Here is a 13,347-nt window from a genome sequence, read left to right as displayed (position 1 = left end):
GGAAGTGTTTTTAATAGGAAAGTGAACACAAGAACAAGGGGACACAATCTGAAGTTAGTTGGGGGAAAGATCAAAAGCAACATGAGAAAATATTATTTTACTGAAAGAGTAGTAGATCCTTGGAACAAACTTCCAGCAGACGTGGTAGATAAATCCACAGTAACTGAATTTAAACATGCCTGGGATAAACATATATCCATCCTAAGATAAAATACAGAAAATAGTATAAGGACAGACTAGATGGATCAGGAGGTCTTTTTCTGCCGTCAGACTTCTATGTTTCTATGTTATATTGAATGTAGCCCTGTTTATTTTTATTTTTTTAAAAGAAGAAACCAATTTCTCTTAAGAAACACTTAAGACCCATCTATGTTGCCTGGCTTGGAGCAACTAGATCATGCCTCCTACTTCTCTGACCGTTAAATGTTATGTATAGAAATGTGATTGAGTAGACTATTTTTTATATAATGGGGTTTTAATTTACTGTTTTTAACTATTAGATTTGTATACATATTGTTTGTATTGCATGTTGTGAGCCGCTCCGGGTCCTCGGAGAGGGGCGGCATACAAGTCTAATAAGTAGTAGTAGTAGTAGTAGTAGTAGTAGTAATAATAATAATAATAATAATAATAATAATAATAATAATAATAATAATAATGTGAGTCTACGTTCTCTGTCAATGTCTAGAAGGTTTTAAGGAAAGGATTTAAGGATTTCCCAGTTTGGTAGATATCATATTAATACATTAAGGGATGAAAAAAAGATCAATGTAGAAATAATAAATGAGTCAATTGCCAAAACTTTAATTAATTCGTACACAGAGAATGCATTTAAAGCTGGTAAGATTATGACACTGATTCAACCATCAATGCTATGTACTTATTGTAGAAAGAAAACAAGATGTACATAGAGATTACATTTAAGAATATAATAAAATAATAAGATAGTGTCTTCCCTTATTTTGAAAACAAAAATTACATTTAAAACTGCTGGAATTTTAAAAAGCTATATAGTTTTTTTTAACTTCCATGAACTCAAACTCATTAGATTTTAGCTATGTTGAATGAAGGAAACAATATGCCAGAGAACAGAGTATGTATATTGGTCTATAAAACTGATTTTTGAACGTTTTATTGTAATTCCAAACACTTTCATTTAACACTACAGATTTTACGAGTGCCATATCTAAATGATACAAATTACTCTTAAAAGTGTTTACCTGGAAACAAGTTATACAAAATATCAGGATTAGCTTTTTGGGGCACAGCAGATTTAAATAAAAAAAGCAATAAGGGAAAAAAACTTTTCTGATTTTTAAAATAATGAAAATGAGAGAGGAGGATATGGGAATTGTAGTAGCCAAATATTAAACTAGGTTGAAACATCATACCACATCTCACACATATGATAAAGTTTGAATTAATGATAGTAATATTACTATCACTTTTGGTTATTTCTTCTTCTGTAGTTCTTCTACATAATTCACTGGAATTATGCCTGCACATTCTTCAGTCAACTTGCTACGATGTCTTAAAACACTAGATCTGATTATATCAATGTCCCGTTTTAAATGGTCCAATAGGCTTGTAATAACGACTGGAGCAGAATCAAAGTCTACCAAAAAATACCTGGAAATAAGAAAAAAAACTGTTAAAAGTTTTATGTTAAAAGACATAATATATGCAATATCCTGTGGGCACCATGCCACTCTGAACTGATAACATGCTTGATCCCTATCTTGGGCTCAGCTTGAACTAAATTTAAGCATGAATGGCATCCATATGTATTACACAGTAAAGTTAAATACAAAAATTTACCAGGTTTCTAAAATTTGTCCAGTAGCACTGCCAAATGATATGATAATCCATAAAGGGGCAAGTCAGAATTTAAATATTTTTTACCTATAATATTTTCCTTTTTATTTCATTATTATTAATTAATAATAAAGAACAAGTACTTCATCATGGTTGAGGGACTTATGTGTTCAAACAACGCTAAGGGCTATGCTGAAGAGACGCAACCATACCAGACAGGTCTTACCTGGAAGTTAGACTAAATCTTTCCCAAAAAAATCAATTCAATATGATGTCTCAAAGGTGCTTTTTCAAAAGGCAACTGGACTGTTTTTCCTTTTGAAAAAATACCTATTTATCTATCTATCTATCTATCTATCTATCTATCTATCTATCTATCTATCTATCTATCTATCTATCTATCTATCTATCTATCAGATTTGTATGCCGCCCCTTTCCGTAAACTCGGGGCGGCTAACAACAATAATAATACAATGTAAACAAATCTAATATTTAAGTTAATTTTAAAAACCCAAATTTAAGAAACCAATCATACATACTGACATACTCTGGAACCAACTCCCCCCGGAGATTAGGACTGCCCCTACTCTTCCTGCCTTCCGTAAACTCCTTAAAACCCACCTTTGCCGTCAGGCATGGGGGAACTGAAACATCTCCCCCTGGGCATGTTTAATTTATGCATGGTATGCCTGTGTGTGCGTCTGTTAGTATATGGGTTTTTTTAAATATTTAATATTTTTAAATTTGTCTGTTTACTTATGATTTGTTTCTACATGTTGTGAGCAGCCCCGAGTCTTCGGAGAGGGGCGGCATACAAATCTAAGTAATAAATAAATAAATAAATACCATGCATAAATTTTATAAGCCTAGGGGGAAGGGAAAGTCTCAATTCCCCCATGCCTGATGAGAGGTGGGTTTTAAGGAGCTTACGAAAGGCAAGGAGGGTGGGGGCAACTCTGACATCTGGGGGGAGTTGGTTCCAAAGGGTCGGGGCTGCCACAGTGAAGGCTCTCCCCCTGGGTCCCGCCAAACGACATTGTTTAGTTGACGGGACCCGGAGAAGGCCAACTCTGTGAGACCTAACTGGTCACTGGGATTCATGCGGCAGAAGGCGGTCCCGGAGATATTCTGGTCCGGTGCCATGAAGGGCTTTATAGGTCATAACCAACACTTTGAATTGTGACCGGAAACTGATCGGCAACCAATGCAGACTGCGGAGTGTTGGTGTGACATGGGCATATTTAGGAAAGCCCATGATAGCTCTCGCAGCTGCATTCTGCACGATCTGAAGTTTCCGAACACTTTTCAAAGGTAGCCCCATGTAGAGAGCATTACAGTAGTCGAGCCTCGAGGTGATGAGGGCATGAGTGACTGTGAGCAGTGACTCCCGGTCCAAATAGGGCCGCAACTGGTGCCCCCTCGCCACAGCTGAAAGATGTTTCTCTAATGTGAGACAACTATGACATGGATAACTGAAAATCTACATAGATATTCAATATGATGGTAATACATAATTTGAATTCCAGGCCAGATTCACTGTCACCCAGATTAACAAATGTTGTGTTGAATGGTACGGCTCCTGGACATTCACTGAAAAAAGTGCTATATGATCAGCTCTCTCGGCAAGGCTACCAGGGCATGAAGCTGACAGCTACTGGAAGGCAACAGAAAATTTGTTCAAAGGAATAAATCTACTGATTATGGAATGTTTCTACCAATCAGAAACATCAAAACGTGAATTTCAAAAGTGAAAGTGCCAGCTTTGGGGGGAAATGTATCTGGATTTAGGAATTAATGTGCAAAGATTTATGGACTAAAGTTCTATAATTTTAAAACACAAATTCTTTACCAATGTTGAATTGGAAGCAATTGAAAAACAAGCAACCCTTAAAATTTGGGTTAATTCCACAATGGGTTAATACCAATTCTCAAAGAGAGCAGTAGAAGTTGAATGTTAATGAAGAACAAAAGAAACTGAAATTAGCAAAGGATTGTGATCACTAATCTAGCTGGGAAAAATCAAGGATTGAATGAAAGAACTGAAAAGGTTACATTTGTCAAAATTGAAACACATTACATGAAAACTTTGGCTAAAATAGGAAGAAAAGTAATGAAATTGTCAAAATAATTCCAATTGCAACACTGGTGCAAGCAAACCCAACTGATATATGCTGCAGACTACAAAAAAGACATTGAAACTCTAGAGAAAGTGCAGAAGAGAGCAACTAGGATGATAAGGGGAGTGGAAACGAAAACGTATGAAGAGAGGTTGCAGGAACTGGGCATGGCTAGTCTAGCAAACAGAAGGACCAGGGGAGACATGATAGCAGTGTTCCAATACCTGAGGGGCTGCCACAGAGAGGAGGGGATCAGGCTGTTTTCCAGAGCACCAGAAGGCCAGCCTAGGCATAACGGATGGAAGCTGACCAAACAGACTTTCAAGTAAAGAGGAACTTTCTGATCGTGAGAGCAATCAATCAGTGGAACAGCTTGCCTGTGGAGGTTGTGCGCGCTCCAACTTGAGACTTTCAAGGGGAGATTGGACTGCCATTTGTCTGAAATTGTTTAGGAAATCCTACTTGAGCAGGGGTTTGGACTAGATGACCTACAAGGTCCCTTCCAACTCTAATAAATAAATAAATAAATAAATACATAACCAGCAGTTAAGAAAGTTATTTAAATAAATATTTTTAATATTGGGAGAAGGGAAATTGGTAGTCTTCTACAAAGAAGTCACATGGAAGTAAAAATATTTTTATGGATGTATTGTCAAATGCAATAAACTAGAACATGGAAAGATATAACAGTGTTATATCTATGTACAGTGATCCCTCGATTATCGCGAGGGTTCCGTTCCAAGACCCCTCGCAATAATCGATTTTTCACGATATAGTAGTGCGGAAGTAAAAACACCATCTGCGCATGCGCACCCTTTTTTTTCCATGGCCGCGCATGCGCAGATGGTGTTTTTACTTCCGCACCTGGGAAGACCCAGGGAAGGTTCCTTCGGCCGCCCAGCAGCTGATCTGCTCGGCAGCGCCGCAGCAGCGAGGAGCCGAAGATCGGGGTTTCCCCTTTGCGTGGGCGGCGGGGAAGACCCAGGAAAGGTTCCTTCGGCCGCCCAGCAGCTGATCTGCTCGGCAGCGCCGCAGCAGCGAGAAGCCGAAGATCCGGGTTTCCCCGCCGCCCACGCAAAGGGGAAACCCGGATCTTCGGCTCCTCGCTGCTGTAGCGCTGCCGAGCAGATCAGCTGTTGGGCGGCCGAAGAAGCTTCCCTGGGTCTTCCCCGCCGCCCACGCGCCGCTCGAGAGCAAGAGGGAGAGAGAGAGAGAAAGAGAGAGAAGGAAAGAAAGAGATGAGAGAGGGAGGAAGAGAGTGTGAGAGAGGAAGAAGCAAGAGAGAGAAAGAGAGAAAGAAAGAAAGATGAGAAAGGAAGAGAGTGACGTCATCGGGTGGGAAAATATTTTTAATTAATATTTTTTGAAAAATCGCGATATAGCGTTTCGCGAAGATCGAGATCGCGAAAATCGAGGGATCACTGTATACTACCTACCTGCCTACCTACCTACCTATCTATCTATCTATTTATTTAATTTATTTATTCATTGGATTTGTATGCCGCCCCTCTCCGTAGACTCGGGGCGGCTAACAACAGCAGTAAAACAGTATATAACAAAATCCAATACTAAAAACAGTTAAAAACCCATTATATAAAAACCAATCATACATACAGACATACCATGCATAAAATTGTAAAGGCCTAGGGGGAAAGTGTATCTTAGTCCCCCCATGCCTGGCGGCAGAGGTGGGTTTTAAGCAGCTTACGAAAGGCAAGGAGGGTGGGGACAATTCTAATCTCTGGGGGGAGTTGGTTCCAGAGGGTCGGGGCCGCCACAGAGAAGGCTCTTCCTCTGGGTCCCACCAAGCAACATTGTTTGGTTGACGGGACCCGAAGAAGACCCACTCTGTGGGACCTAACTGGTCGCTGGGATTCATGCAGCAGAAGGCGGTCTCTGAGGTAATCTGGCCCGGTGCCATGAAGGGATTTATAGGTCATAACCAACACTTTGAATTGTGACCGGAAGCTGATCAGCAACCAATGCAGACTGCGGAGTCTTGGTGTAACATGGGCATATTTGGGATAGCCCATGATTGATCTTGCAGCTGCATTCTGCACGATCTGAAGTTTCCGAACACTTTTCAAAGGTAGCCCCATGTAGAGAGCGTTACAGTAATCGAGCCTCGAGGTGATGAGGGCATGGATGACTGTGAGCAGTGACTCCCGGTCCAAATAGGGTCGCAACTGGTGCACCAGGCGAACCTGGGCGAATGCCCCCCTCGCCACAGCTGAAAGGTGTTTCTCTAATGTGAGCTGTGGATCGAGGAGGACGCCCAAGTTGCGAACCCTCTCTGAGGGGGTCAGTGATTCTCCCCCCAGGGTACGTACTTGACAAAATAAATAAATATATAAAAATATTTTTTAAAAAAATCAGCTTCATTACTTAGCTTTTATTGTTCACCTGAAAAGATCCAGAAACTGTACACAAGTTTCCATGTCTGCATTCTATGAATCTTTGTGAAGTTTGTGGCTTAAGAGTGACTATCCATTTGACAGAAAGTTTCCCAATTATGGCAATAGAAAACATCTCCAAGATTGGTCACATTTCTCTCATTTCCCATTTTCCTTTTTTCTCTTCCCTAATCAACTTGCTTGCTGAAGAGTTTCCGAAACTCACAAACTCACTCGCATGCTATTCAATTTATTCTTATTCCGAGAAAGGTGGAAGAGCAGGCTGCTTAGAAAAATTGTCATGGGTTCTTTTTTTAAACTGTACCCAATTGGATTGACACAGATACAAAAGAGCCACAATAGCACTGGCTCTTGAGCAGGTAGTTTTGTATATCTCTCCATTAAGACTGGGGAGATGTTTTCTTTAAAAACAACAACAGCAAGATACAAAACTGAAATGTGGAACTTATAAATCTGTGAGTGCTTTCAATTATCTCTAACCCATTCTATTGCTATCATCATTCTAGAATTTATTCTGGGGTTTTTCCCTTTGTTTATATTATAGCCAGTCTGTAGAGTATTACATATTTACACTGTGCTTTCCTTTACTTCTTTTTCATCATCCATCCCCTTTGCAGCAAAAAAAAAAGTGTTGCTTTATTGTGCTGCTTTTCTCTATTTGCTGGTAGCTGCAGACTTTTCAAAACACAGATCGCCTCCAGCTCCTCTTCCCACATCTGTTTCAAGGTTGCAGTTTTATTGAAACATCTGTAAGGTTGTCACTAGGTGGGGGGCCTCAAATGGGAAGGAAAGAAGCCAGAAAGATGTCTGCAATTTTTCTAAGTATTCTGTTCTTCCATAAAAAGAAACCATCCCCCCCCCCAATAAAGTCTGCCCGAAAAAGAGAAAATGGTCTATTTTATATCTCATTCCCCCTTTACCTGATATTCTGTACTTTGAACTTACAAAGACAAGTTGTCACAAATTTAGCAGCTTGTCTTTCATTCAGAAGTTTAACCTACTAACCAAACTGGAGATTTCTGTGTTCTTGGAAATATTACAGAGATTCATTCTTCAAACGCTGCAAGCATTGCCTAAAATCATCAACTTTTCCCCTCTACTTTGATCAAGATTTTAAAAAAACATAAAATTTAAATTCTGATATTTTATTCGTGAGTTTACAAGAATGAAAGACATTGGTTTCATGAGGGCAAAAAGATCTTCAAAATACTGTTGTTGTCCATCAGATATTCTTAATACAGTGGTCCCTCGATTTTCACGGGTTCGAACTTCGCGAAACGGCTATACCACGGTTTTTCAAAAATATTAATTAAAAAATACTTTGCGGGTTTTTTCCCTATACCATGGTTTTTCCCGCCCAATGATGTCATACGTCATCGCCAAACTTTCGTCCGCCTTTAATAAATATTTTCTTAAATAAACTTTAATAAATAAACATGGTGAGTAATAATCTGAATGGTTGCTAAGGGAATGAGAAATTGCAGTTTAGAGGTTTAAAGTGTTACGGGAAGGCTTGTGATACTGTTCATAGCCAAAAATAGTATATTTACTTCCACATCTCTACTTCACGGAAATTCAACTTTCGCGGGCGGTCTCGGAACGCATCCCCCGCGAAAATCGAGGGAACACTGTAGTCTAGCTTCCTGTTAAGGCAGAATGGTTAAATTCAAGAGAATTCCACTTTCATTGGAAATAGTTTTGAGAACAGATTACGATGCAGAGAACTGGGGTTTGATTACATAATTCTTCCAGTAGTTTACACCCACCCATCTACATAAAAGAGGAATAGAAGAAATAAGAAAATAAGCAGGTGTGGGAGAATTAGGCATAATCATTATTTCTTCAACTAAACTGGAACCCTCTATTTTCAAATTATTTGGCTAAAGGATGATTATAAACACTGTAATATTTATTTGTTTGTTTGTTTGTTTGTTTGTTTGTTTGGTTGACTTATATATACTGCCCTTCTCCAAGGACTTTAAAAAGGAGGCTGCTATTCTTAATCATAACTTCAAATTGATTCAATATGAAAAGTTCAGCCCTTACAAACACCTCAAAACTTTGGACCAAATATTGGTCCAAAGTGGAAGGAAATGAAAACAAACCTCAATTCTCTTGTTTAAATTCATATCAGTATTTTATAGGAGTGTTTCTTTTAAGAAATTTATGGATTAGTTTAAAACTGCCCGAGTCAAGTCATTATGGAAGAATGTGAAGCGAACATGAAAGTGAAGGTGGAAGAGAATGCAATTTTATAGGATTGAATAGAGAAAAAGCTCAATTACCTTACCCAAATTAATATATTTCTTTTCAAATTCATCCTATGGTATCTTTTCATTCTAATATTTATAAATGGAAATTATTAAGGTTACTCCAACCTCAAGATTCACCAATCAAAATCCAATGTACACTAAACAATTTACATTTTTCTGAGACATTTTTCTCTATTCATCTTATACATCTCACGCTTTCTCTTGGATAGGACATTCCAGGGAATTCATGTAAACAGACTACACTGGAAAGTTTAAAAAAATCTTTAAAAAGCAAAAAACCAATTTTGTATTATTGCAAATGACATGGCTGCATCCAGGGAGTTACCAGGAGTTGAGTTTGACATTACTCTCATTTAAAAACTTTTCCTTGCCATGAAATACAGTTCAATCTATAAAACTTCCTGTTGGTTTGAAGGAATCTGCATGCAGTACTATGGAAGTGTGTACTACACAGGAAAAACTCATTAAAAAATTCACATTTGTCCCAAGGAAGGGAGGGAGGGAGGGAGGGAGGGAGGGAAGGAAGGAGGGAGGGAAGGAAGGAAGGAGGGAGGGAAGGAGGGAGGGAAGGGAGGGAGGAAGGGAGGGAGGAGGGAGGGAGGGAGGGAAGTAAGGAGGGAAGGAGGGAGGGAGGGAAGGGAAGGAAGGAAAGGAAGGAAAGGAGGGAGGGAGGGAGGGAGGGAGGAAGGAAGGAAGGAAGGAAGGAAGGAAGGAAGGAAGGAAGGAAGGAAGGAAGGAAGGAAGGAAGGAAGGAAGGAAGGAAGGAAGGAAGGAAGGAAGGGAGAAATTTCCCACAGAAAATACCGGGAGCCACAAAACCCACCCACTCATGGCTGGAGAGGTTACTGTTACTATTACTATTAAATACTGCACCATTCCTCCTCTAAAATCTAGGTGCCTCTTATACACCGAAAATGTATACTAACAAGCTACCTTCCCATAAGAGACTTTAAAAAAATTAATCAGCAAAATCCAAGCACCTGGATCCAACCTTTCTCACAAACCTAATGGGAAAACTTGTCTTAGATTATCTTGTGTGACAGAGTGCCCATGGGACAGTCTATTTAGAACAGGGTCAGAAAAAGCTGTATATTTTATGAACACTGAGCTTCATCATTAGGCTCTGTCATTGAACACTTATCAATATAGATGATTATGAGATTTGGAAGGGGACTAGAAAGTGCCTTCTCTCTCAGGCCTCAAACTGGTTTTCTCAGAGGTACTCAAAATGTTTGGTAAGCACACATGGAAAAGATCAAATTACCAATTTTAATATCTGAAATATGGTTAACCTTCGCATATATAGGTCAACAGTATTCCCTCTAGTTATGAACCTCTAGTTGCGAACTTACTTCATTCCGTGACCGGGTTCGTAAGAAGAAGCAATTTTTACCATAAGAATTAATGTAAAAGCAATTAATGCATACGAACCCATTGCAAAAGTCATCCCTGTTGCCTTATTACTATGTTTAAAACCAAAAAAAGTTCCCCTTATGCACACACAAAATTCATAACAATAGATAAGAATGAAAAAATAAATTAACAAAAAGTGTTAAGTTACCTTGTAAGACATGAGGACTTGCTGGAGGACTAGGCGCTTGAGCAACAGGGGGTGGGATCATCCTCACTTTCACTAAGCCTACGTTTTTTCCCTTGATGTCCATCACTCTTGTCATGAAGGGGGCGTTTAACTAAAAACCTATCAAGAGAAGTTTGTTTACTTCTCCCCCTCAAAATGTTTCTGAAGTGCGTAAGGCACGTGTCGTTGAAAAGGTCTCCCGCACGAATTGTCGCAACTTTTTCTGGATGTCTCTTTTCAACGAAGTCGCGCAACTTCTCCCACATCGACAACATTTCTTTAATATCCCCTGTGGCTGTTTCCTCCTCCTCCTCCTCAGCCGTTTTTTCCTCCCAAGCCTTCAACACCTCTGACTTCTGCTGCTGCTGCTGTACCTCCTTCAACTCCTCCTTTGTCAGCTCCTGACTATGCCCCTCTAGAAGGTCGTCAATGTCATCTTCATTAACCTCCAGGCCCATGGATTTACCAAGGGACACAATGTCTTCAAGGATGACAGGTTCAGGCTGCTCAAACCCCTTGAATGTTCTGCCGGACACAGCTTGAGGCCACAGTTTTTTCCAGGCAGAGTTCAGGATCCTCCTTGAAACCCCCTGCCAGGACAAATCAATGAGACTAAGGCAGGTGGCAATGTTGTAATGGTCCTTCCAGAACTCTTGAAGGGTGAGGTTGGTGCTTTCCGTCACCTCGAAGTACCTCTTGAATAGGTTCTCCATGTAAATTTTCTTAAAGTTGGAAATCACCTGCTTGTCCATGGGCTGGAGGAGAGGGGTGATGCTGGGTGGCAAGAAGAGTACGTCTATAAACTTGAATTCCTCGAGAATGTCATCTACAAAGTTTGGGGGATGGGAGGTAGCATTGTCCAGGACAAGAAGGGCCTTGAGAGGCAAGTCATTGCCTTGCAGAAACTTCTTGACGGTGGGGCCAAACACCAGGTTGACCCACTGCACAAAAATATTCCTGGTGACCGAGGTCTTTGGGTTTGACCGCCATAGCACTGGAAGTGTTTCCTTGTTCACCCTGTGTGTCTTAAATGCTCGCGGGGTTTCGGAGTGGTAGACGAGGAGAGGCTTGACCTTACAGTCCCCACTAGCATTGGCGCACAAGACAAGAGTCAGCCTATCCTTCATAGGCTTGTGGCCAAGCATCTTCGTCTCCTCTGCTGTGATGAAGGCCCCCCTCGGCATCTTTTTCCACAAGAGGCCCGTCTCATCACAGTTAAAAATTTGCTGTGCGACGTAGCCTTCTGCGTCGATGAGTTCAGCAAATGTGACCACAAATTCTTCTGCACATTTAGCATCCAAACTCGCAGTCTCACCGTGTCTCACAACAGAATGGGTGCTGGTCCTGATCTTAAATTTTTCGAACCAGCCCCGACTTGCCTTGAAAGACCCTTCTACTACATCATCCTCCGATATCCCAGGCATATTCTTCACCAAATCCTCATAGATGACTCGAGCCTTTTCTCGAATGATGCTTTCGCTCACGGAATCTCCTGCGAGCTCTTTATCTTGCAGCCATATTAGCAGCAGCTTCTCCATCTCGTCGTTAACACTGGAACGACGCTTAGATATTATCGACAATCCTTTGGCTGGTTTTGAAGCCATTAGAACCTCCTTCTGCTTCAGAATGGTGCCAATCGTGCTCTTGTTCCGGCCATACTCCTTCGCGAGGTCGATGACACGCATACCTTCACCATGCTTCCTGATGATTTCAAGTTTCATATCGATAGTCATCATCCGCTTCTGACTACACTCACGGCTTCTTGCAGTAACCTTCTTAGGAGACATGATTGAAGATTGCTTTTGATTGTTTTTTAACATAATTCTATGTTAAATAACACCACAAACAAGAAAAATTCCAGACGAACTTGGCAGGATGCTGATGCGCCGAGACGAACACAGGAAGTGGCCGACCGAAGCGTAGAGACAAAGGATGCTGGGAACAATAGAAAATGGGTTACAGGGACAAAAAGAAAATGGGTCAATGACTCAGTCATCTGACGCACTCTGAGAGACTCGCTCATGGATCACACGTAATGGCGGCGGCCTCAGGTTCATAAGTGGAAAATGGTTTGTGAGAAGAGGCAAAAGAATCTTGAACACCTGGTTCGTATCTAGTAAAGTTCGTAAGTATAGGCATTCATAGGTAGAGGTACCATTGTATTATAGAAGGACAAATGGAATGCAGTTTTCCATTTCAGTCCCATACCCCCATTCAATAAGACAGCAGATAAAAGTAGAAGGTGAGTACAGATTAGAACAAGGGGTTCCTAGGCTAGTACATCAAAGGAAAAACATACATGTCTATTTAATTCCACTGAGTTAGGATGAATTTATTCTCATGCAAGAATGGCCTTTGCAGTCTTTTTATATAACCACTGAAGTTTAAATATTCACATGCTTCGTAAAATATTGTAAACTCCTATTCTAATTTTAGTATCCAATTCTAGCATCCAACTGAGCAAAAACTCATTTATATAAAATGGAATCCAGAAGAAAAATACACAGTAGAGTACCAAACAACTGAACGTTAATGGTTTAATATGCTGGGAAACCTAGCATACCCCGCACAATAATGAGCACAATTGAAATTCATATTAATTTAAGAAAGATTGGATCCGATCAAAAGGTTCAAATCTATTACAATTTTCTTCTCCATTGCAAATAAAAAACATTTTATGAAACCTATTAACAGGTTGATAGATTTCATAAAAGGTATAGGCATAAAACAACAATTTTGAATTATTCTGGCTTCTCCGGCTCAAAGGCAGGAACCATTTCTTTTCAAAGCCAAACGCGAATGTTATGTAAACATACAACAGTCACTGGATTTCAAGGCCATTAAATTTATCTATTTATTCAGGAGGGCAAGTACGTGACTTTAAACTCCTGGACTTATATAACATTAGCTGATTTGTTGAAAGTATACCTGCCTGCTAACCAACTTGTTTAATTTATAGCAACAGATACTAGTGACAGAATTTAAATAAGTTTAATAGGACAGATATATTTTAGCATTTTTTATAGGTTTACATCTATACATGGAAAAACATGGTATATCATGCACTGGTTATTTACTAATCACTTCCTGTCCTATCCTGTTTCATGATACATAAAGCAGTTTCGTGCGACAAAAGGTGAAAGTAGGTG

General features: G+C 40.0%; 1 protein-coding gene across 1 annotated transcript; it reads right to left on the bottom strand.

Annotated features, from left to right (window-relative positions):
- Nucleotides 1-782: 782 nt before the first annotated feature.
- On the bottom strand, nt 783-12,094 carry LOC139166602 (tigger transposable element-derived protein 1-like). Its single transcript, XM_070750364.1, has 2 exons — nt 10,181-12,094; nt 783-1,629 (listed from the first exon to the last, which is right to left on the bottom strand). Exon 1 carries the CDS (start codon nt 12,016-12,018, stop codon nt 10,210-10,212), a length of 1,809 nt encoding a protein of 602 aa, XP_070606465.1. The 5' UTR covers nt 12,019-12,094; the 3' UTR covers nt 783-1,629; nt 10,181-10,209.
- Nucleotides 12,095-13,347: the final 1,253 nt, after the last annotated feature.

The sequence above is a fragment of the Erythrolamprus reginae genome, chromosome 4 (genome assembly GCF_031021105.1).
Source record: "Erythrolamprus reginae isolate rEryReg1 chromosome 4, rEryReg1.hap1, whole genome shotgun sequence".
NCBI lineage: Eukaryota > Metazoa > Chordata > Lepidosauria > Squamata > Dipsadidae > Erythrolamprus > Erythrolamprus reginae.
This window is presented reverse-complemented; position numbering and strand designations above follow the sequence as displayed.